General features: G+C 38.5%; 1 protein-coding gene across 1 annotated transcript; it reads right to left on the reverse strand.

The window, feature by feature from the left end:
• Positions 1-3,543: 3,543 nt before the first annotated feature.
• Positions 3,544-26,421, reverse strand: LOC100376747 (uncharacterized). Its single transcript, XM_085505227.1, has 17 exons — positions 26,307-26,421; positions 25,833-26,014; positions 22,450-22,622; positions 14,369-14,418; positions 14,089-14,255; positions 13,124-13,160; positions 12,844-13,017; positions 12,195-12,337; positions 11,353-11,569; positions 8,473-8,504; positions 7,748-7,902; positions 7,382-7,431; positions 6,984-7,079; positions 6,363-6,536; positions 5,901-6,028; positions 4,730-4,946; positions 3,544-3,653 (listed from the first exon to the last, which is right to left on the reverse strand). Exons 1-17 carry the CDS (start codon positions 26,356-26,358, stop codon positions 3,619-3,621), a joined length of 2,082 nt encoding a protein of 693 aa, XP_085361353.1. The 5' UTR covers positions 26,359-26,421; the 3' UTR covers positions 3,544-3,618.
• Between the last annotated feature and the right edge of the window lie 324 nt (positions 26,422-26,745).

Below are 26,745 nucleotides of genomic sequence, written 5' to 3' on the forward strand. Positions count from 1 at the left end.
CAAACGTTATCTTTAGAGTAATTAAATTATGAGATGAGCTTCTTCATTTTTTTGGCGAATGAAATTTATGCTCACGCAACCTCACGTAGACGTGAGAAGTAGAACAACTGAGATTCCATAGTATAGTAAATACACAAGGCTGAGTTATCACAAGCCTGAATGAAGAATTTTTGTTATTTTAGTGAATTGAGAAAAATCTCCCAACAAATACTGTTTCTGTTATCAAATAAGAATAGCGCACTCAAGTGCTGCATATTCTTGTGCTTTCGTTTGATTTCCTTGAAATATGGGTAGGGTCATGCCGAAAGATTGTATTTTGACAAATATTCTGACTAATATTCTGGGAAATAATAATGCGACCATAGCGGGCGCTTTACCCAAAATCAAGGAGGTGGAAATTATTTGTTTGGCCATCACATGGCATCCCCTATTGACATTCCAAATTTGACCTCCCATTGGCAAAAAATGATGAACTGGAGAAACTCAACAAAACACAGTACACACATTAAAGGTCGGTGGTCGTCGTGATGCGTCCTGTTCGATATGGGACTCATAGCGACGTATACAACGCGTGTAAAATACATTGTTTATTTACATGAAATTCGAACACGCCCTGCGCGACGACCACCGCGCTTTAACCAATATATACCAACCCGGTAAACAGAAAGGAAGAAATGAAAAAAATGTTTAAGATGTGTTTATAGCAATCTTCGGATATGTCAATGTATGTATGTTTGTGGCAGGGACACCATTATCGTTTAGAGTGCAATGAGAGCACTTCAGTGTCCAGAAAACGCCTTGCAATAAAGAGAAAAACAGATAGTAGAGGGAATGGCAAATTCAAAGGGCGTTTGCTCGCGTACGGCATGAGCACATATCATATGCCGAGCCTAGGTTTCCAGTCAGGATTGACACCGGTTTAAATTCAGTTTATGTAATTCCCTTTTCGGTGACAGAATTATATACGTAATTGTGGCATAAATTATTGCTGCAATATTTGCTGTACCACTCTTGGTCATGCGACCCCTTGTCGTGTGTTTATTCTGCAACTCCGCTTTTTATATTTTGACTCTGTGTAGGTGTTGTGATTGGAATATTTTTTTTTCTTATCTATATTACAAACAAATTATTTTTTTCAGATTCAAATTGTAATCGCCATAGTTTTTAGTGTCAATGCGAAGCTACTTACAAGATTGTGTCTGATTGGCTGCCCAACCTTAACAGTTAAAAGTCAGACCAATAAGAGAGCAGCTTGTTTAACTGTTTTTATCGACGTGTCAAATTCTGCCTTGGTTACATGATTTATATTACGTGTGTAAACTATATGTACATTATTTGTTTCCTCGGCAGGTATATGTTGTTGCGGGAGTTGGTTTGTCTGTTGAATGTCTTACAAAACATGTAATCACTACTGTGATATGGTGAGTTACTGCGACCTCATCGTCCAACTGCGTCGCCGAATAATCAATAATCCAAACTACTATGTAATTCTAGATGTATATGTAAATAAATATCAATGCTCACTTTATTCGGAGTATCGCTGAATACATTCGGACGAGGGTGGATGACGAAGAACACGCATGGAGTGATAGTAAATATCATCTTCTTATTATATGCAAAAATCTCCCACTAATTAATGTGATCATCACGAAATCTATGAAATCTATTAGTTTTCATTGAAATTGTGAAATATTGGAACATTGAAGACGGTCCACACTGACGGTTTTGGTGTCTAATCACAGAATATAGCATAATTTTTATTGTTGCAATCACTCAAGGCATTTTATTTTAATGATTTAAGAGTAGGTATTTCTAAATTCAGGATTCCATTGAATTAGATTTTCAATAACTCTAGATCTGAAATACTAAAAGCTCTTATGATAATTACAGGTCTCAGGGAGAGATAGGAATGTTACTGTAACTAAGTTACATTGGTGTTGTAAAACGATTCTACGAAACGATGCCCTCGGCGGCGGAGAAAAAAAATCGAGAACTCGAGGGCCTTACTACTCATTCCGACCAGTATTGCTATAAAGTATGGACATGTACCACAACCTTGGGAATATAAATTGGGTTATATCGGAGCTGAACAAAGAAATGGTTTCACCTTGAATTTGTATTCAATTAAATTAAAACTCTGAGAATTACTGGAAATGTCGGAAACTTAACTTATGATGAACAAACAATACACATTATGGAATTGGTACCACTAGCAACTTGCAATGGCTGAACTAAAGAGTCTAACATGCTCTGAGAATTATATATCCTGATTCCTAAACTGAACAAAAAAGTTTACTTTACCTGCAAGGATAAATACATGCAGATTTTAGAAGCTATTCTCTTAGATCGAAGTAACACTTTTTAAAATTTTAGTTAATAAATGAGCTCAGTTTAAGCCCGGACACTGTCGAGAACGTGTATTTATACTACAAAAGAAACATTAACCATTATGGCTCGTATAATAGTCCTGTATATGCACGTTTTAGCGCCACCAAGGCATTTGAACGTGTTGACCATTGGTTCCTGTTAAGAAAGATTGACAAGGGAGTACATTATTATGTTATTTGTATTTTTAAATTAATTGTTTGGTATCGCACCCAGTTGTTCACTGTTCGCTGGAAGGAAATTCTACTTTGTTTTCTGTTGGAAACTAAGTTTGGCAAGGTAGCATTATTTCACCTTTACTTTCCAATGTATATATTGATGACCTCAGTGTTCGTTCAAAGTCACCTAAAGTGAACTGCTGCGTGGGTGATTTATTTTGTCATCAACCATCTGATGTATGCCGATGACATGCTTATCTTGAACCCGTCCATCCACAGTTTGCGAACTCCTATCAATGCTTATTATGGACATGACTCAGATCTTTATATTAATATTTGTCATCCTAAGGAGTCTGAATGTATTCCTCTGAAGAGTATTCGTAGAAGCAGTGTACTTCAGCTTGTATATTTTGGTAAATCGAATCTTAGAATTGTTCATACGCAGGATGTGCAGTAACTAGACAGATGGCGCAGACAAATTGAATTATTCTACGAATGCTTTAAACATTTTATAGTTGCGGCTGTGATGTTAACATTGCTCTAATCTGTTGCGCTATTATGTATTTTTCACAGCTTTGGCTTCAACACACTCACAAATTTTAATTTTATTTACAAATTTGTCAATTTTATTTAATTTTTCGGTCAGCGATGCCAGTGACATGTTTGTATCCTGCAGCGTCCCTATAGCGACGCCCTTAGACGAAACAAGCTCATACTCGTCTAACTAAAAAATGACAGTAGAAAAGTTGAAGTACTCTCATCTTCGGACACATATTTGTATTGCAATTTCTATATATGTTTTCTTGGTTTGTTTGTTTGCTTTTTATAGATGGGGTATATGAAAAATTCTGGTTTCATATCCTGAAATTAATAATAATAATCAATGTTCATTCACAGTGGAATTATCTTGAATATTAGCCAAAAATGCAATGAGACTTAACCAGTTTCCGCACATATATATGTAAAATGCATTGTAAAATAAACAACTGATAAATTCACATTTACATCTTAATTTATTTCTTTATTCATGAACGTGTTTTTACGTGATGCAATTAAAACATTCGGTTATTCAACTTCAGTCAACAATACAGTCCACAGGTCCCATGTGCCCTAGAACGGAAGTATATGCGGTATAAATTGATTAGACATAAAATGAATTTCACTGCTGAACTATGTCAGCATGTTGTTTGCGAGTTATGGTAAAACAAATACGACTACCCATATTTACTAGTATGAGGCGGCCATCTTGACTCGGACCAAAACAAACAGTTACGCTGTGAAACGCAAGTTTCGGGTTATTACAAAACGGTGAAACTATCCCAAGTTTTCCCAGTAGGTTAATTTGTTTGTGTAACATAAAGCCACGTGCACACGAACACTTCATCAGGTACGGAACCTAGAAGGATTTGCCGTTTTGTAGGAACCTGAATCTTGCGTTTCATAACTTAATATCGTAGTTTAGGTATCAATGTAGCCGCCCCACATAATGAATGTAATTACATTAGTCACATTCATTTCACTATCACTCGAACTGCATTTTTTTAGACATGTACCAAACAAGGTTTCACTTCAATTCTCGTCATCTCTTCTCTACCTACTCAATTCATGTGCCGTGTAGTGCGCCACACGTGGTGGAATGGGGGAAATGTGTATTCCGAGGATTTGTACACAATTCACGAGAAACTTGAGTAAATTTTGTTAACACGTGTATTTTTAAAAATAGTAAAATATGTTTTTCATGGGTCTCATTGTTGATGTATTGAATTAAATTGAAACGAAAAATGCCATCATCGGCTCATTTATTTATTTCCTCTTCTGAAGACGAGAATTAAAGCCTGTCTGTGCTTGATCTAATAGGAGTAGTTTATTGAAACAAAATATATTGGATGTTTTGAGTGCAATGGGTGCTGCGTACAACCCCCATTGTATAGTTTCAACACGTTTTTGTAATTTTATTATTTTTCGTTATCTATTGAAGTATATGGGTAATCTTAGTTAAGTTGCCACAGTTTGTTAATAAACGTGATTACTGGAGATACATTTATCACAAAACTCCAATATTGTCATGAAAATCCAGACATGCGAATTTGATGGATGGCCAAGATACTAATATCGAGGATACCCCATGGTAGCGCCCTCTACTATCGTCAATTTACAAATTTCATTTTTTTTTTAAATTTTCTTACCATGTTCAATTTGCGCCTGGTGACACATTTTGTAGTATTTCCCATTGGTTTTAATTTTCGCCAGTGCATCATCGAACCATTTTAACAGACCACTGTCTTTGCGTGTCATTGCACGAAGCTGTCCATCGAGTCCACAGTCAAATGAGCCAGCAACTTCGAACCGGCCTCCTGTTGTGTATGAACCGACGCTTAGGTTTAGGATAAATACAGCATCAAGCTGAGAGAAAAAAAAAGGTCATCAGTAAATAATGCCAAGAAATTGCATTCTTGCGAAATTCGACTATTATAAGAACGATGTAAAAAATTATGTAAAAAGTAATTATGTTCATATCATCTGTATATTGGAGAAAGCACACTCACCAAAAAAATGTTAAATTGTAAAATTGTAGGTACAACAATTATAAAATAATACAATTTGTAATTTTATACGATAACTATAGTATTTGGGCAGAATCCTTATAATGAATATACTCAGATTTGATATATTTTGTAATAGAAGGATACACACGTTATACTACTAATGCCGTTTTATAGTAGCATGGAACTATGACACAGTGTATGTGCATAATATCATCGTTTGTTATGCGACATTTGACCAACTTTCAAAAAATTTTTGACTAAATCGAAAATTCTACCATAATATCCAAGATTGCGATTGAATGACCACTACTGATATAGGCAAAGTCCTGTAATTCTCAGTGGACTTTGGAGGAAAACGACCGCCAATATTTCCCTGGGATTAAGGAAGTTATCTTGTTCGCTGTTCCAAAATCACCAGTGGGCACAATCGATGGAAGAGAGTAGAACGCTATCTTAAGATCAAGTATTGATTTTTTTAATTAGACATCCAACGCAAATGCCGCCGAGTTCCCGTTGAGCGCGAGAGTAACGAGACTTACCGTTGCCTCTTAAATAGTATTGTATTCTCTTACGTCATTGCATTCACTGTTGTCATGATCTGTTTATACCTCCATGATCTGTGAAACCATGGTTCAGGAACGATGGACGTGTTGGAATGAGAGAACGGGCACTATTTGTCAGTCAAAGCCAAGTCTCGTGGCATTCTCGCTCCCAACGAGATCTAGGCGGCCATTTGAGTCTAGCTTGGTTCTGTTGAATTGAACTTAACTTATGTACAATACTATTCGATCTCACAATGTTAAATACTCACCTCGTCGTTTTCAAGTGCACTGAACAACATATCAACCCTATCGTATATGTAAACATTGGCGGGTGTGGCCATGGTAAGTCCAGAATTCTCGAGGCAGGTAAGGTCACTCACGACGCCACTCAGGAATCCTAAAAGTGGAGCAAATATAATGGCGAACCTTGAAGTACAATTGTTTTATTGCAATATTTGTTATGCATTTGTTTCTATGGTGGCGCTGTACCTTGAATTCGGCTTGAATGGTGTCATTCGAGACACATGATGTCATACCAAACGTGTGACGTCATTCCCGACGTATGGATCGAATTGTACCCTATATATTGTTGTTACAAGAAATATTTAATCGTAAATACCAAAAACATTACTCAAGTCGTTCATATTTACTAGAAAGAATAATATCAATTATAATTCGTATAAACCATTTACAAATTAGTCTGTAATGCATTGAGTTAATATTTCACTCACCGATTTTTTTTCCTTCAATGTTACTCGCTTCAAAATTGCCAGGATTTCCAGACTTTACAAAAAAATGGCTTGGAGTGTCCAACTGCCAAAATCCGTCCGTGAAGGATACCGAATGTAGACGTTCAGGTGTCTTCAACCAGGCCAAACAAGCATCGTAGTTTCGGTTTAGTAATCCTAGTTATTAAATTATTAATATACAATAATATATATATATATAACATTACGTAGCATACAACTCATCAAAGTATGGAAAATCTCACCCAGTCACATTAGACTACCGGGTGACTATACTGATCTGTAATCACATGACCGTGTATATAGGGCGTGCCCTCTAATGACGAAGCGTTTCTGTGATGTCAAAATGCAAAATGAGGAAGGCATTGTCGTAAAAAAACAACTGTGTAGTTACGTATCATTTCACCTTTTTATTTTGTATTGTCGAATGAATACAGAAAACGACGCTGTAAAAAGCATATATTCATTTACTGAATTTACTTTTTAATACGTCGCTAGAGGGCGCGACGTATAAGAGAAGTGTATTTTTAGAACAGTTTGTGTTTAATGTTAACGGGTTGATGAAATCATTTCATATTCGTATAATAATATATTGCTTGGACTTACCTTCCCCAGTCCTGGGATGGTCCCCTCTAATGTGAGTATAACATCGCGACAGTGAATCGTACACGAGCTCGCAATTCTTACCAGCCTCCTCGCAAACTGTTGAACAATGACACACTTAAATGGTGAAACGAGATATATTGTGGTGCAATGTGGAACAGTACAGTACAGTATAGTACAGCACAGTACAGTGCAGAGTAGCAGAGTGCAGGGTAGTGTAGTGTAGTGTAGCGCGGCGCAGTGCAGTGCAGTGCAATGTAATGCGGTGTAGTATAGTGCAGTGCAGTGCAATGTAGGGTAGGATAGGATAGGGTAGGACAGAATGAGATAGGATAGGTTAGGGTAGGGTAGGGTAGGGTAGCGTAGCGTAGCGTAGCGTTTTGATGATATTCGACACTTACCTGCCATAACGAGGTCATAAAAAAACCCTTTAATTTCACCATTTTTGTTACTAAAGTGAGGAAATCGGAACTACGTCAATATGTGGTACATAATACAATATGCATTGGATACAACGTCAAAGAGCAACATGCAATACGGATGTCATCCGTTACTATCCATACTTATTATACATATATAATATACTATTATATTAGAGTGTGCATTTGTACATGTGTCTATTTATATTAGGACATTTACGAAAGATAATTGTCCCCACAATTTTGATTATTATACATTTCTAGTAGAGTTAGTATTTGTTTTTTTGCTTTTACCATAACCACAGTTATATTTGTGTGCACGACTATAGAGTATATAGTAATACGTACACGTATTCGAGTGCACACTGACAACCAACGCTGGCCGCAAAGAGGTACACCTTGTCATATTCCTGTCTCGACTGCATACCGTCTGTGAACACCGTTTCCACATGAGGGGCTACTTCACGGAATAACATGATTGAACGAAACAGCTGTTGTTGGTGCTGAAATTGAAATATGGTTTCAAGCTGAGTTTACGAATAGAAATATTCCATGTATTTTTTTTTCATCCAAGAATACGTTTTACGCGTAATAAATCGAGTCCTCATAATGACAATATCTCGATCACACTATGTCATGGGTTGGAAGAACATTTTTAAATCACGTGTACACTGTAATAATAGTGTCTGTATCACGTGGTATTTTCAACCGAGTACGTCATTCATTCTGTTGACTCGTTTGTGGCCAGTCGTGCAATAATCACTAATGCTCCAAATATCTATTTACCACACTATTAAATGTGTTTAAATTTAAACATCTAACAATTCTAAAAACAATAACTGCTACATATGCATTCGTTTGCATGTATATACGAAAGAATGACCGTGCGTGACGTCAATAAACTTCGAACGAAGTTATAATTTGCTTACGCAATCGGATAGAATATCACTTGCACCAAAGACCCGCGGCGGCATTTAGTCTACCGGCTATATGCTATTACAACATTTTATATCTTATTGGTGACATAAAGTTATCCACATATAAGGAAAAAACATGCAAATAGTATTACTTACCGTGTACGCCTCATTGCTCTTGCCATTTGCAACTACAAATAAAAACAAAAGTTAACAATATCATGGCTGTAATCGCGAGAGGGCGTTTTTTCATTTTGCAGTTGTTCATGACTGCAGATTTGGTAGTGGAGCAGATAATTCTCTGTTAGACTCAACTGATTGACCCGGGGTCACGTGTGACCTTTATGAGTCCCCCAATACCAGGACCTGTTAGTTATATGTGTCGTGTACAAGTCCGATTTCTACAAAGATATCATATCAAAACATACCGTGCCGCGATATCAGCATGCCTTCATTGATCACTTGAGAATTAATTGCAGCGTGTCATCGTCGCCCAGTTAATCTAAAATACGTTTGCACTGTGTGTGATTGTACTTAGGTCAAGCAGTATCAGTGGACTTTGAAAAGTATACACAGACATGCTTGTTTTAGTAGAAACTTCATCTTACTCTAGAATGTACCATCTAACTATCTCTACACAAGAACATGCGTCTTTTCCGGCACACTACTAGACTAATTTATTTCATGACTAGCACATTGTATTAAACTATTTTACTCAATAAATCGGTCCTTGTCGAGGGCTTAAGGGGTAAACACTGTTTTTGTAATGATCACGTGAACAAATTCTATTTGGCGATTTCCATGTTATACGTGTAAAACACTAAATTGGCCTGTCAAATCAATATCCCAATACACGACTGAAGCTAAAATACTAGTACATGAGTAACACTATACACCATTCTAAATTATTTACAACACAGTGTAGAATATCATAAATACTCCTAATGTGCTGGCACTCATTATTAAATAATAAAGGCTTCATTTGTGGGCTAAGAATAATCCAATAACTTGCATTTCATGTGCAAGTTCTGTGGCAGTTGTAAATAACGCTAGACACGTCCTTGAACGAGGATGAACATTCGAAGTGGCGAGCACTGTCGTATGCTATGACAAGTTCGAATATTGGATATGTACTTACTATGTGCGAGTGAGATTATGCATATACACACTATGATTGTCAAACGACCCATGGTTGTTGATCCAGCAGAATCAGCTAATAGCAAGGGAGAATAATTACCGTCGGTAACTTCTTTTTGTTCGCTGTCAAAGCGCCACCTATCGTCTACACGTTGTATATAGAATTTAGTTACGTCTGCAATGACATTGATAGCAGCCGTTTGTAGCCAACCAGTCACAGCGCAAAGTGGCACAGCCTTGTCAATCGATTAATATAATATGTTGTAATGTATATGTTGACATATTATTATTTTAATTTCTTGAATAAGAAATATTTGTGAATTTAGTAACCGAGTTGCACGACAGGTATACCCGGTATACAAGTTGAGGGCATTCTTTCGTGGAGTGAACCGTAATAGGGGTATAGCAATCTGTATATAAATCTTCAACATTGACCTTTACTGATATGTCTACAGGCGATAACTTCAACATATGTCCAAGGATGATTGTATTTTTGATAGATTTAATGCAAGGATTATTTACCTAAACAATCCTTGTGATAACGTGTACATACTACATCGTTTCGCGTAGTCAACATTAATCGACCCACGGAGTATTCGACACTAAATCTATACTACTGCAATAAGGAACTGTGACATTGAATGTGTCTTTCAGACGACGACTTCAAGCACCAGACCGGGTTAATTCGGGTATATTTAGTTTGCTCAAATCAAAATTAGTGGTAAACCGCACAGTACTTCTCGGTTGGGAATTCGGATATTACAGCATTTTGAATATGACAGGATTCAATTCGATGTGAAATTGAACGCTCATGCTTCTACGCCTTTTTTATTAGTCGCGCCCTCTAGCGGCAAAACATCGCTGGACGCCACTATGACGTAGACGGGTTTAAGCAATGTCGTTCAAAACAATAACTCTTTTTTGTAAATATGTAGGATATTGCCAATCGCGTTGCCAGGTACAACTTTTTGGCATATTCCGCCATTACTTTTCATTAATCGTTGATGCAATTGAAATCTCGTTCCACGATCACCAAATTACAGACAATTAGCTTTCTTGTCACCAAATTTTTACCACAAATAAACAGGAATGTTATATAAAAAAAAAAATCGAATAATGTGCCCGCCGGAATACTAAATTCAAAGATTTGTCGGGGCTCGCGCAGTGTTAGACACATCTTTTGATTCTTTCAGAGCACACGATTTGGTAGAAAGTTTTTAGATCACAAATGTTTCTTTCAACAGTAGCCTTTGTGAAAACCTGTATAGTTGTACCGAGTGGCACCACGAGATAAAAAAAATACAGCTTATACGTTTAACTAAACAGAGAGAAACTCATTTTATTTAATTTCCACATTCAAAATTAACGAGGAAACAATATTAGAAAGTTCGTAAGATGCAACCAATACGCATAAAAGTAACATACATCAAACCACAGTCCCTTCACAAGAGACTGTGATCAAACACATCTGATTTTTCCTTTGTGACCTGAAATACAATGATAAAATTAATATGTAATAACAATTATATATTTTCCATATTGGAAACGACGAAGAACGACCACAGGGACGATTCAATGTTAATGTGAGTTCGAGGATTGTTGTTAAAGAGCGGTGGTCGTCGCGCCGCGTCCTGTTCGATATGGGACTCATAGCGACGTCTACAACGCGTGTAAAATACATTGTTTGTTTACATGAAATTCGATCACGCGCTGCGTGACGACCACCGCGCTTTAATATATTCAGAGACGTTGTACGCTGCAACGTACAACATACGTACTATTTTCGTAACTATTATCGTTATATAATCACAATTTGTTTTAGTTTGTAAACAAATATTGCCACTAACGGTTGTTAGTTTGTTTCAAAGGCAGTATCCGAGAGTGTTTTCTGTACAAACTAACCGTGTTTAGCAACAGCTTCGTGACAGAGTTTATGGTACTGTCCCGTCCGCTTCATTAACCGCAAGGTAGGATTGAACCAAGAGAGTAGAGAGCTGTCCTTCCGCGTCATAAAATGGGAAGTCGATTGGATACCACATTCTACACCGACGCCTAGGACATCGAAACCATTCTCAGTCACCCCATATGCGGCAACGGCAAAAAGAAAGGCTGCATCAATCTAAAACGAGATATATAATACTGTTTCATCATGCAAATAAACTATTTTCCGCGAGATCCCGTGTTATGCGTGAAATCAAACGTAAAAACAGAATATGGCGTGGGATTCGACATTTGTTTGGGTATTTCCACGCTCAATAATGTTCTATGTACCCTTGTTGATGGTCAATTTTGATAAAGTAAGTTCATCTCAACGCGATATTCCTTTCTCAAAGATTCTACAATTCAATGGCAATTCTACATTAAACTATATAAAGAAAAAAACGAACTGAAAACAAATCCTCCACACATTACGCGAGACTTGGCCGGGAGCGGAAGACCACCCGATATTTTCGATATCGCTGTTTTATGCACGGTATTTGGTGTTTTAACACCATTGGACGTTAAGTTACAAACATATACACCTGCTTGTAGATTATTGTTTAGAAACTATTTTTTATAAAGCTTTTGAATATATATACCGGGAATGTCATGTATTCAGCTAATGAAAAGCTAAATAAATGACAATTTATATACAAAATTTAAGGTAAAACCACTTCCTACATACAAATACTCTTTTCAACTGAGGACTTCCAAAGTAATTGCACTAACATACTTAAATGCATTGCAATGTGTGCATATCATACCTCCCCACTGGCCACTGCGTCGAACATAGACTTCCTGTTCTTGAAATATACTGCCTTCCCTGGATCTAACTTTGCAGCTCCGTCGATCCAATTTCTCCCATGCGATAGACAAGCTTCATCACTGACCCATCCATCCATAAAACCTGAACAGTAATAATGATCAATAAAAAACAACAACTTGTTTCTCTCGCTCATAGTTTATTATTCGTTAATGTAACATCAAATTCGGTTTGATGCGTACATTAACAATTACTTTACGTGCGAATTACTTCGTGGTTATTCTTGTGTGTGTAATTTGATAATCAACATTCCGTATGTATGAACAATTTTAAATTGTTGCTATATTTTGGTTCAAATTGCATTTTTGATATCGCAAATACCTACTTCCTTTTATAGCGTTTAATTATACGCAAATCAAAGTTATTGAATAACATTTGCTTATTAAGAGGGTCTTTTCAGCTAAATCCTTGTATCTGATGCGCTATGAATGTTGAGAATGATGTTTGCTGTTTCATAACGCCGTGGAGACAATCAGCTGGTCGGTGAGAACGTGCTTGCAAACGGCCGACGATTAAGACTGTAAATAGGCGTAATCATCAAGTATAATGACGTCATCTATGTGTACAATAATAAAAACGAATGATCAAACCTATGGTTTTCCCGGTGATATTAGCTGGATCGAAGTTGTCGTGATTTCCATCCCTGACAAAGAATCTGGACGTTGTGTTCTGTTGCCAGTAGGATTCCGTGAAAGCCACACAGTGTTCACGTTCACGCGTACGTACATATGTTGTACACGCATCATACTGCCTACCCAATAGTCCTGTAAACAAGAAAAGACCGAGTATGTTAACAACGATTAGCGTCAAATGCGTAGGAAATTATACTGAAATTATCATGATTGAATTCCAATCCCGACCGACTCCTACCAGCACCGACCGACTCCTGACCTCTAACGTAGAATACCTACAAAAGTAAACATTCACCACCTTATAGGTTAAATGCAAGGCCAACAACGCAAACTGACAAGTATATTATATATAGTACATGAGAAATTTCGATTTTCATGTCTACTTTTCTTGAATGTATTTTTTTTTCTTAATTTAATGTTTCGTTATTGTACCTAAACGAAACAAATGAAACACTGGACAATACTTCACGCGCCAGTTCGAATCAAAGTTTGACCTGGGAGATATTTAAGTAAAGCGGAATACCCATTTCCATTTCCACATGCATACACTGCAGTTTATGTTCATAGTAACAATTCAGCGCACGAATATTAGTTATTGTGTGACCAAACTGCTGAACCTAGACATATCTCCTTTTTTCTGAATATTACCATCTTAGTACATCAGTCCTAGTCGGTAATAGACTTGTTGGGTGTCGATAACACATTGTGGGCTGTTAACCTTGTACTTAACACCTACGGCAAACTGCAATGATAGCAGTGTTAACGAACTTTACAGTTTACAACGAACTTTGTGTATAGAGGACGAATAGTTTCACACAAATAAAGTCACTGCAGGAAACCCCTCGAATAACGGACTCAACGAACGAGTTAATGACAATTATGAAATTATATAACTTTGGACGAAACATACTTAGTCAACAGTTATGATGTGCATGGATATGGGATATATATTTAACAATTAGATTATTATTCCACAACTGTATTCAAGTTCTATAATATACAATAAATCGCTTATTTTATCCCAGAATTCCAGCAGTGTAGGAAAGACATACTGAATGGCGCTGTAGCATATTTTGAAAACATCCATGACTTTATCATCAAAAGATTGGAAAATATATGTGAGATATAAATATTATATAAATTATCATATTTATAATTCGATATTCGTGATAGAATAGGCAAGCCTGAAGAAGAAAATTCAACATTTAACTTTTTCTCTGTCTCTGGTGTACACATCATAATGACATGATTTCCACAAATCTTGCTATACATACCGTCTCCGGCCACGGAATGCAATCCTGCTTCGTGTCTGTAACATTTATATGGTGCATCATGTTGAACTATACACTTTTTTCCAGCCAACTTACAAACTACGAAAACATAAAAAAAAACAAATAAAACAAACATTTTTTTTAGTTTTATATATAGATTAAATTTATTTTCAACAAAACAGAAATCTTTAAATTTAGAGCAGTTGTCCTACCTTCGTTTATAAGATCTATTGCAAATCCTTTCAATTCGCCATCCTCAGCGCTGTAGAGCAACAGGAAAATTAATTATTAGTTGTATACCCGATTTACAAACACTAATAGGGCTTACCGAGTAGCCATGCTATTATGATATAACTTGTAAACCATTACTATTAACAACATTTAACATAAGATTATACTTATAGTAGAATATGTTATAATAATTCGTCTATATCAATTAAAGATGTACCTGGATGTAATACTTTATGAATATATCATTTCAATGAAACAAACAAACAATCAAACAAACAAACAAACAAACAAAGTTAAAGAGTGACGATCAAGAGACCTCTCTTGCCTTTACTGCATTATGATAATGATAATGATGATGATGATGGTGACGATGATGATGATGATGATGATGATGATGATGATGATGATGATGATGATGATGATGATGATGATGATGATGATGATGATGCAATATTTACGCATCGTTTATTGACTATACAAATCAAATATTTAAACGCGTGATGTATGTAACTGTTCCGCAAACATAGCAACAGCACTGTCATTTTAATTTATTTATGACAATGGGTTTCGCGAAAATGTCATCGTACGCGGAATCGGAACAGAAACATTAACGAGCAACCTAAATACACTACGGATGCTATGTTCTATTTAAATACAATTTAGGTCAACACAATTAGATTGCAATTCTACATAGAAATGCAATTCAATTAACAAATTACAGTTTAACTCAATTCAACTCAACTGAATTAATTTAATAAATGCAATTCTTGTGGGGGAAGGGTGAGGTTCGGGTCTTCTCAGTCACGGAAGTGAACACTGAAACGGACACGTCATGTAACTGGAACTCAATCTCGTTTATTCTTCAACAACAACGTAATACAGATGTTAACTCGTAAACAACTGGAAAGCAACTGCTCAAAACGAGCGCAAAAACATACAATGTTGCCAATTGCCAATATCGCGTCAAGTAACAATTTGTAGGGCGGGAGGCGTTCTCAATGCCCGATTACGAATACGGTGTTTACTCCGACGTTCGGAACACATATTGGCCAAATTACAACTGGGTGTGCTAGTTTCTCATAGCATTACATGCAAAAAATGAAATACGAAGAAAACATGGTTATGAATAAAAGATCAATAATTGAAATGAATCTCCCCACATACTGGGGGCGGGCACAAGAAATATTCTGATTCACAGATCAAATATTTTCCTGAGAGAAATCAATAACACAATACACGTTTAAAAAACTCAAGGTATATATAAATTGTTCAAAATTGTAACAAGTGTTCAAACATATTTTACAAGTCCTTTATAATGTCACGGACAAACTTTCGTGCTGCTATTGCAGCTTTCCTCGGCGGTCTTGAGGGCGGAGATTTAACAGTACTGTCCGGTTGATCAATTTCACTTTCCTTGTCGGTAAGAGGTTGAAACTCCTGCTGGCTATCATCGGTGGATATCTCCATCGGGTATAATTTCTGAATCGGGCGGTTTGTTGTGCCTGTAGCGGTACGTAATTCTGCTGCTCGTACTAATCCATCTGGACCGTTAAATAATTTGGTGACTTCAGCAATGTTCCATTTGAATCGACGCTTGACGTCATCATGAACTATTACTACGTCACCAACCTTTATGGCGTTGTGTTTACTTCCGTCAGCTGTGAAAGCGTGTCTTTCTCGCAATGCCGAGAGATATTCTGTCGACCAGCGCTTCCAAAATTCATTTTGGAGGGCTGTTAACAATTGATATCGACTATTCATTGTGTGGTGATTTCCACGGATTGATTTGTCGAGTTCATCATCATCGACCGGTGAGTTCGGAAGTGGGGTTAATAGGCGTCCCGAAATCAAATGTGAAGGAGTCAGCGCTGTAAGGTCGTTGTTTGACGGCGATACATAAGTCAAAGGTCGGTCATTGAGAGTTGCTTCAATCTCGGTTAGAATTGTGCGGAGCTGATCGAAAGTGGCTTGAGTTTTACCAAGGGTTTTCTTAAGTGCCGTTTTTGTCATGCCGATCAGGCGATCCCAAAACCCCCCTTGCCAGGGAGCTCGTTTGGGGATGAATGTCCACGTTACCTTATTTTCGGCGAGAAGTCCTTGAACTTCGGGTGATGACAATAGTTCATGCAATTCGTACGATGCCGCCAAGTAAGTCGTTGCGTTATCGGAAAGAATTTTGGATGGTAGCGATCGTCTCGCTGCGAACCGTCGAAAGGCTAAGATGAAGGAGTGCGTGGATAGATCGGGTACAAGTTCGAGGTGCACACCGCGGGTTACCGCACATGTGAACAAACACACATATGCTTTAGCTGATCGGTGATCGGCGGTACGTACGTACAAGGCACCGGTGAAGTCAACTCCGGTGACAGTGAACGGGGGCGTGACGGTCACACGGTACTTCGGAAGCGGTGCAGTAAGTGGCGCATTGTAGGGTTTACCGTCGACTCGCTTACAGGTGACACAGCGTCGAATAATGTAATTAACAGTCTGTCTGATGTTCGTAATCCAATATTGTTGACGAATAGCAGTCACGACAGCCTGTGTCCCACTGTGGTGTAGACGTTCATGTTCTCGGCGGACAAGTAGCGTAGTAAAGTAATGTTTGCTTGGTAACAATGCAGGAAATTTAGTAGTAAAGTTCACATCTGCGTTGTGAAGTCTGCTGCCACAGCGCAAAACTCCGTCGTCATCGATGAATAAACGTAGTTGTCTAACAAGTACACCAAAGCGTTTATTGTTGTGACGGATGGCGGTGAATGAATCAGCGAAGTGTCGTTGCTGAAGATCAGAAACCCATGTCTTTTCAGCTTTAGCGATTTCTTCAGCGGAAATTGGTGAATTCGCGGTAGAAATACGTCGGCGAAGTTTATCGACGAAACGACGAATTAATACAGTAACTCGAAGTAATCGTTGCAAAGTGCTGAAGCGAGTTGGGTCGATTATATTCTCGAGATTGATGTTGGGTTCATTTGGTTCGTCGTCAGCATCATTCATCAACAAATCGGTATCGTGACGCGGTAACGTATCTGAAATCGCCTTGATTGACAGCGGAGGAATCAGCTCACCTAGTGGTTGATTGGCTGAATGTAGTATGTTGACACTGACGTCATCATTTATTGATGATAATTGCAGTTCTGTGACTGGCCAGGTATCATTTCTGGCCAGCCATGGAGGACCCTTTTTCCAAAGGTCATTGTTCACAAGGTCAATAAAGTTAATACCTCTGGTTAGTAAATCAGCTGGGTTTGACTTGGTAGGAACGTATCGATATGTTCCCTCTGCAGCATTTATTTCATGTATTCGATTAGAAATAAATGGTTGCAATTTCTTGTCAGACTTTAACCAGTACAGCACAATCTGAGAATCAGACCAAAATGTTATATTGTCAATAATATACTTATCACGGAGTGCGGCTTTCACAAATTTACTTAGTCGGGTAGCGGTAACTAAGGCCATCAGTTCTAATCTTGGTATAGTCATAGTAGTTTGATTTGTGGGCGCAATTCGGTTCTTCGCCATGATGAGAGATGTGACATTGTCCTTTTTGATATAGGCAGTTGCACCATATGCACGCGAGCTCGCGTCTGCAAAAAGATGCAATTCACAATGTTTATTCAAGTTATTCGTAGTTTCAAAATACTTCCGGTTGTATATCATCCCAGTTGCAGCTTGCAAATCATCGCGGATTTCGTACCATCTATTCGTCATTTCGGGGGAAATAACGTCATCCCATTCAAGTTTTTGTTTCCATAGTTCTTGCACGAACAGTTTTGCTTTAACAGTTATCGGCGACAGGAGTCCTAATGGGTCATACAACTGAGAAGTTTCGCTGACTACTCGTCGCTTAGTAACGGGGTCACGTGATGTACTATTTATAGTTGCAGTTTCTGCTGAGTCTTTCTGGTCAAAAATAGGTTTGTATGTTAACGTGTCAGCCTCAGTGTCCCATAACATACCCAGTACGCCAGTTGTTTGTGTAGGTTGTATCTTGTTGTCGCTCCGCGCAACATCACCCAGTTCTCGGCAATTTGTCGACCAAGAACGTAGGTTGAAGTTACCGGTAGACAAAAGTTTATTTGCGTTATTGTAAAAACAGAATGCTTCATCGGCGGTGGTTGATCCGGAGACGACGTCGTCAACGTATAGGTCGTTTCGTAGTTGATTCACAGTGACATCATCGTCGCTTTCATCAAGTAGGTGGCGTACAGTTGCGTTGAGTATGAATGGACTGCTTCGCGCTCCGAAGAGATTTGTTTTGAATTGTAGTGTGATGAACTCGGAGTTAACGTTGTTTGCGTCCGACAACCACAGGAATTTTATGAATTTCCTGTCATCAGGGTCGATTTGTATTTGAAGGAAAGCCTTCTCAATGTCACTTGTATACGCGATGGGGTTTGCACGAAAACGCAGTAAAATACTAGTCAAATCATTAAGTAGTGGTGGACCTGCCATCAAGCAGTCATTCAAACTTGGGTTGCCATTAGCTTTGGAACTACAGTCATATACTATACGTATCGGCGTTGTTTCAGAGTTCTTTTTCACTGGATGATGGGGTAAATAATGACCTGATTCGGTATCATCGTCGGTGACAATTTCTATGAAGTCGGCATGTAATTGTTCTTTAATTATGCGATCGTATATTTGAATAAGTTCAGGCGTTAATCTCTTAATCATGGTGCGTGTTCTGTTGCAAGACACTAAGTAATTAGTAGGTAGTGGAGCATGATCACTCTTCCAAGGTAACTTGGCAATAAATGTGTTACCTTCTCTGCGTAGATGAGTAGCACAATATTGTTTATATTGTTCATGGTTGTCAGTAGTAATATCATAACACACTGGGTCATCTCGTATGCCTATTGACTCAAGGTCCCAGAAACGTAAAAGTGTCTCGTCTAGCTGCGTGTTGTTAATATTTACTGTGTCAGTAGGGGTTTTCTCATTGGTGATGACGTCATCGCTTAGACTGGGGGAGTGTTCAGAGGTTTCACATACATTGTAGACATGCAGTTCAGAGTTAGTAATGCGACTTGCAGAGTTTGCGTTATTGTTCTCGGTTTCGTGATCGGAGGGACCGTTATCAAGTTGCGACGATCGGCGTTCATAGTGCGTAGATGCGGCTGGTGGCGCGGCGTTCGATGACCCCTCGTTGACCGGTCGTAACGATTCGCGTGTGTATAATGTAGGGGCGGTGTTCATTTCAACTTTTCGCGGTATAGCTATAGAGTGTTCATCTACAATTTCCTTTATTGGCGAAGGCATGTTTATCAGTACATGTAGCATGTTGGTTGTAGACGAGGTATTTCCGCAAGGCTTAGGTCCTGAAAGAAGGTAACCAAATGGTGACATGACAGCAGTCGGTCCGTCTCCTCGAACGACCCTGTCAGTTACGTATTGCCAGTAATAGTCGGCACCAATAAGTATGTCAATGTCAAAGTTAGGTTCTTTGTCATTAATGGGGTGGGCGAGTACTAGGTCCCTTAAATGTGGTAATTCTAGTAAATCACTAGTGACATAGTTTTCCATATTAGCAGAAATTTCAGGTATCAGCAAAGCGTTCATTTGTGATACAGTACCGTCTAATGCGTGTAAATTCAATGTCCCACTTTGTAGTATACGTCGTTCAGCTTGTTTACTTCCAAAAGCTGAAAGGGCAATTATTTCTGGATTAGTCGTGTTCATTGCAATTTTGCTAGCAAGGTTTTCAGTTATAAAACTTCTATTGGCACCCTCGTCAAATAGTACAGTAGCAGTAGTCATGTTATTGTCATAAGAAACGTTAATTTTGGCAGTCTTGAGTAGTACAGGTCTCTGTGAATAGCCAACATTACCGGAATTTGAATGAAATACAGCCGAATTGTTACTGACTTTCGGGTCAGTAGGATTCTCGTTAACCAGTGTCGATGAGCAATCGGTGTGATTGCAAGTGTGAGCCAGTGTACCTCTCCCTGGCACCGAGGTGTAAGTAGTTTTAACGTGAGTATTTTTATTTGAAGAATGTGATGTATTGGAATGTGAACGGTTTGTTATTTCCTTGTCTTTACTTTTGTCATGCAAGGAGGTGTGATGTTTTTTTTGACAGTGGCGACACGAATACTTCGACCTGCAGTTATTGACGACATGATTTCCCAAACAGTTAAAACATAACTTGTTGCGTTTGACTATGTCAAGTCGTGAATCAAAATCAGAGACAACTACACAGTCGTTTGGGGTATGACCCCCTTTACAATAGGTACATGGAGGAGAGGAGTAAGTCTGTCGTGTAGTCGATCTTCGGCCACCTCTGGTATTAAATGGCGGAGCGGTTCTCTCGCCTCCTCTCGTTGATGTATGGAAGGTGGCTATGGTAGGAGTCTGTCGAGTATGATTGTCAAAGTCACCAATATGATTTACCTTAATTTCAGTTAGTATAGCCTTACGTAAATCGGGAAGTGTCCACGGTGTATCTCCCCGGATGCGGTATAGCGTACGATGAAAGTCAGTGGGTAATTTCTCCAAAATTAACGGTATAAGTAATTCTCCATATGCGCTTTCATCTTTGCCGTGCGAATTAAGTCCACGAACATGCGTTTCAATCGTGTCGTAGAAATGTCTAAGACTCGCTGTGTTGTTCGCCGGTGTAGGTAGTTCCCATAATGCTTTGATGTGTGCATTGATGATGGCTTGTTTCACGCCGTATCGTTCTTCTAGTAAAGTCCGAGCATCGATGTAATTATCGTTAGTGAGTTCGAGTCCTTCAATGGATCTAGCGGCTTCATCTTGTAGTAGGCTGCGCAAATAAGTAAACTTTTGCACATTAGACAGGCTTTCATCGCTGTGGATAGCGGCATTAAATGTATCGTAGAAACTCGTCCAGCACAGAGTATCTCCGGAGAAAGTTTGCAGTTCAAGTTTGGGTAGATTTACTGTTCTTCTTGGCGATGCGTTTGCTTGGAGTTCGTTGGCGCGAAATGAGGGGTTAACGGGCGGTGCGACGGTACTACTTTGAACTCGCGGTTTCGCTATCGAGATAGTGTATTCAACTTGGTCCTTCTTGATGACGAGATCGTCAATGTAGTCACACGATTCTGTGCATTCATTCTCGTAGTCTTCGTCGCTGACTTGCTCCAACTGCATTTGTTGCTGAATTTGTTTGTCGAGATTACGTAGATCAACAAACCGATCGTTCAAAACTTGAGAAAGAGAGTTGATTTCTCGGTAGAGGCTTTCTTTTAATTCGTTCTCGACTTCGTTAGACAGTTGTTGTAGTTTAGGAGTGATTTTGTTAAATGTTCTTGTCATCAAACTGCGTTGAATACGACGAGTGAGCTTGAGTCCCTTGACAGAGAGAGGGTTGGGCTGTGCTGTTGCGGCATCAGTCCCCGATGACGTTCCTGGATCAGACATCGTTGTAGAGTACTTGCTTCTCCGTAGAAATGAGAAATCCTGGTCTCGGCACCAAAAATGTGGGGGAAGGGTGAGGTTCGGGTCTTCTCAGTCACGGAAGTGAACACTGAAACGGACACGTCATGTAACTGGAACTCAATCTCGTTTATTCTTCAACAACAACGTAATACAGATGTTAACTCGTAAACAACTGGAAAGCAACTGCTCAAAACGAGCGCAAAAACATACAATGTTGCCAATTGCCAATATCGCGTCAAGTAACAATTTGTAGGGCGGGAGGCGTTCTCAATGCCCGATTACGAATACGGTGTTTACTCCGACGTTCGGAACACATATTGGCCAAATTACAACTGGGTGTGCTAGTTTCTCATAGCATTACATGCAAAAAATGAAATACGAAGAAAACATGGTTATGAATAAAAGATCAATAATTGAAATGAATCTCCCCACAATTCTATATAAGAAAGCAAATCAAATACAGTTTATATCTAGGTAAAATAACGCCACGTTCGTTGTTTTGTTCACGGGCCACTTAAGTGTATACAAAAGTGTAGTGATCTTGCAAATTTTTTTTGGTAATTGGCTAGGGAGTACGTATAGGATAAATATGTGTTTGTGAATACGTTACATACGCTGTTAAATAAACATTAAACTAAATAAAGGTCACGTCTGTACTTACATGTACTCCATTGGACAATTACAAAGCAACACAGCTGCGAAGGTATAGATTCTTTCGTTTTGTATTCGATCCTCCATTTCATCTAATGTATCCTTCTCAACAAGTGGCGCTAACGTACGCATTAACATTATATCTGTCAGGAAATTTTGAGGCTGGGATTCTCTATGCATCAACTTGTACATAAAAAAAAATATATAGCCCAATTATTGCAACCTTTCCCTTTGAGAAGTTAAATATCAAATGGATGGATTGATTGATGGATACCAACTAACGATGCACGATCTTTCCTTCACTTGACAAAAGTGAGCATAACATAACAACATATGGGTTTACCATATTTATTTAATTGACAGATCCTGGAGAGCATATTTCTAATATCTGGCTTTCATCATCAGTAATTCATTCATTTCGCCAATTTATTTCTACATTTAAAAAATGTTTTATTTCAGCCAAATTTTACCCAATTTTTTGAAAATTGCACGTACCGGTTACGCTAAAAACTCGGTTGACTTTGCATAGTAATTGAGAACATTTAACTGGTTTCTTGAAACAAATACATAGAACCATTTAAAAAATTGAACTAGGCCGAAATTCAAAATCGAATAATTCAATATTCAAAATTTACAGCAATCACTGAAAGCTTATTTATATTCCAAAGGAAGAACATGTATTACGACAATATAGGTATACTAGTACAGGTGTTGGAAAATACTATAATAAGTTTTTAGGTGTTTAAATTGGACGTTTTGAGCCCATTTTACCTGCTAAAATTTAAGCATCTGGAAAATACTGACTTGACGGTATTGAATTACAACACGGTAAGTGCTTATATAACACGTTGTATTAAATAACCCAACTATTGAACGGATAAATATCAATATTGACAAGTCATTGTCAATGACACGTCCCCGTTCCGTTCATATTTGAGTGACATATACATTCAAAGCAGATCATGACCGAAATGCACCTGCATATGTACAACACATTGTGCTAAATCTGAACAAAATCCATCCATGCATGACTGAGATCCGGTTCTGGAATTGTGAAAATATGTGATTTTGATGCATTTTCGGCCTTAAAATGGCCATCATTCCGCTATTGTTAAGCAGATCATGAAACAAATGCACATATCTATTTGTGACATGATGTACCATGTGTGTGTGAAGTTTGAACTTGATCAATCCAGACATGTCTTGGATACGGATCCAGAACTGAATTCTTTAACAAAATGGCCGCCAGTCGGCCATTTCGAACTTGATCCGAAAAAAAAGACATGCATCAAGGTCCTATTATGTTTAATGTATGTACCAAATTTGAACAAAATCCATCCATGCATAACTGAGATACGGGTCCGGAATGGTGAAAATGTGCCATTTCAATGCATTTTCGGCCTTAAAGCGGCCCCCATTTGGCTATCGTTAATGAGATCATGAAACAAATGCACATACATATTTGTGACATGATGTACCTTGTGTGTGTGAAGTTTGAACTTGATCAATCCAGACATGTCTCGGATACGGATCCAGAACTGAATTCTTTAAAACAAAATGGCCGCCAGTCGGCTATTTCGAACTTGATCCGAAAAAAAAATGACGTGCATCAAGGTCCTATTATGTTTAATGTATGTACCAAATTTGAATGAAATCCGTCCATGCATAACTGAGATCCGGGTCCGGAATGGTGAAAATGTGCGATTTCAATGCATTTTCGGCCTTAAAGCGGCCGCCATTTGGCTATCGTTAATGAGATCATGAAACAAATGCACATACATATTTGTGACATGATGTACCTTGTGTGTGTGAAGTTTGAACTCGATCAATCCAAGCATGTCTCAGATACGGATCCAGAACTGAATTCTTTAAAACAAAATGGCCGCCAGTCGGCCATTTCGAACCCAATCCCCCCCAAAAAAATGACGTGCATCAAGGTCCTATTATGTTTAATGTATGTACCAAATTTGAACAAAATCCGTCCATGCATAACTGAGATCCGGGTCCGGAATGGTGAAAATGTGCGATTTTGATGCATTTTCGGCCTTAAAATGGCCGCTATTCGGCTATCGTTAATGAGATCATGAAACAAATGCACATACATATTTGTGACATGATGTACCTTGTGTGTGTGTGAAGTTTGAACTTGATCAATCCAGACATGTCTCGGATACGGATCCAGAACTGAATTCTTTAAAACAAAATGGCCGCCAGTCGGCTATTTCGAACTTGATCCGAAAAAAAAATGACGTGCATCAAGGTCCTATTATGTTTAATGTATGTACCAAATTTGAATGAAATCCGTCCATGCATAACTGAGATCCGGGTCCGGAATGGTGAAAATGTGCGATTTCAATGCATTTTCGGCCTTAAAGCGGCCGCCATTTGGCTATCGTTAATGAGATCATGAAACAAATGCACATACATATTTGTGACATGATGTACGTACCTTGTGTGTGTGAAGTTTGAACTCGATCAATCCAAGCATGTCTCAGATACGGATCCAGAACTGAATTCTTTAAAACAAAATGGCCGCCAGTCGGCCATTTCGAACCCGATCCAAAAAAAAAAAAAATGACGTGCATCAAGGTCCTATTATGTTTAATGTATGTACCAAATTTGAACAAAATCCATCCATGCATAACTGAGATCCGGGTCCGGAATGGTGAAAATGTGCGATTTTGATGCATTTTCGGCCTTAAAATGGCCGCTATTCGGCTATCGTTAATCGGATCATGAAAAAAATGCATGTGCATATGTCCCATATAAGGTGTGATGTATGAGTGAAGTTTGAACTTAATCGGTCCATGCATGTTCGAGATACAGGTGATCACGGACGCACGGACGCACGGACGCACGGACGCACGGACGCACACAGGGCAAAACATAAGTCCCCGTTTTCGGACTGCGTCCGAACGGGGACTAATAAGCGAAAGGGTAAGTTGATAGTTCGCAATATATAGCATTGAAACGCCACAGTAGTCACAAGGTGCAAACAAGCAATTTATTTTTTTGCCCGAGTTGTAAACGTGGCATTGGACCGTATTCGAGTTACATCATGAATATTCATACGTTGATCATTATGCAGATCATGCGTATAATGCCCGCCTGCCACGATCACAAATTCTGAAAAGTTACCGCCCAAATACGCGTTTACTGCATTTGCGCGTTTCGTAAAATAACTTGAACTTTTATAGCATATTCCATTTGAAAATAGGGGCATGGTCCCCTCTTCGCATTACATTTCATTTACGTGACTCATTAAATTTCTTCCAAAAGTATACAAGTCAGATAATGCCCTCGGATTTTATATATCCCTGAAAGCATGCCGAGTTTTCGTACGAAGATATTATCTTATATATAGCATTAACAATGTTTAAAAACTTTCTTTACCTGGGAGGCATATCTAGCTGGAATTGCACGTGTTTCCGCTTGCGATAGATAATCTGTTCGTGGCAGCGATAATGAGTTGAAAGGGTTATCTTCATCACTGGATATGCCATTCAAAAACAGTTCGAAATATGTCCGTGCGTAATTGGGTGTATCTGATCCCCGGTCATCGGAAGTACCACCGCCTAATAAATCGGTAAGATGGGCAACTTATAAAAAAAACATCCATCATTATTATCTGTTGATAAAAATTGTGAATCGGATATACACGTCATGCAACTAAAGTTGTCGCGAATGTGACAGGGCAACTCAATATAGCAACACAGGATGCATACAGCAACACATTAACATGTGGTGTTAGCGCTATACTGCTCGGCTGTACGACGGATTGCAAACAGCGTAATTTGATTAGCATCCCAACAATACATCGTGCTTGCACTGTATGACAAGATTCACAACATAATATAATGTACTTACATTGTACAAAGACTGCGAGTAAAAGTAGTCCTTCTATAACCAATCGTGCCATAGTTTGCTCTGCTCTTTGCGCTAATAAAGAACACTCTTTGTCGATTGATGTATCGCAAGCTCTAATGAGGCCAGACCAGTGTCAATGACATTACGGGGTCAGTCGCATTATAACAAGGTAAACAAGATGTAGCAAACAAATAATTTACTCTAATGAATGATTATTATTAATTTACTAAACAAGGACGGAATAGGATATTTAGCACGTCTCATTATATTCAGGATGAAAAAAATCCCAAGGGACGGACCATTATATATCAAGAGGGGGTTCAAACCAAGGCCATGACTATTTTTCATTACTTGGCTATATCAAAATACTTTGCTGTTAATCAACTGTGTATTTACCTCCGACTGAACATGGTCGGTATATTTTCCCTATCTTTAACCT

Source organism: Saccoglossus kowalevskii, chromosome 11 (assembly GCF_978046115.1).
Source record: "Saccoglossus kowalevskii chromosome 11, keSacKowa6.1, whole genome shotgun sequence".
NCBI lineage: Eukaryota > Metazoa > Hemichordata > Enteropneusta > Harrimaniidae > Saccoglossus > Saccoglossus kowalevskii.

What these genes read in the sequence shown, in the direction of transcription:
- LOC100376747 (XM_085505227.1), bottom strand. Translation starts at nt 26,358, where the DNA reads ATGGCACGATTGGTTATAGAAGGACTACTTTTACTCGCAGTCTTTGTA. An exon ending in AATAGATCTTATAAACGAAG is followed by an intron (nt 14,256 to 14,368) that starts GTAGGACAACTG and finishes ATGTTTTCGTAG; the next exon opens with TTTGTAAGTTGGCTGGAAAA. An exon ending in CAGTGTGCACTCGAATACGT is followed by an intron (nt 7,432 to 7,747) that starts GTACGTATTACT and finishes TCCTCACTTTAG; the next exon opens with TAACAAAAATGGTGAAATTA.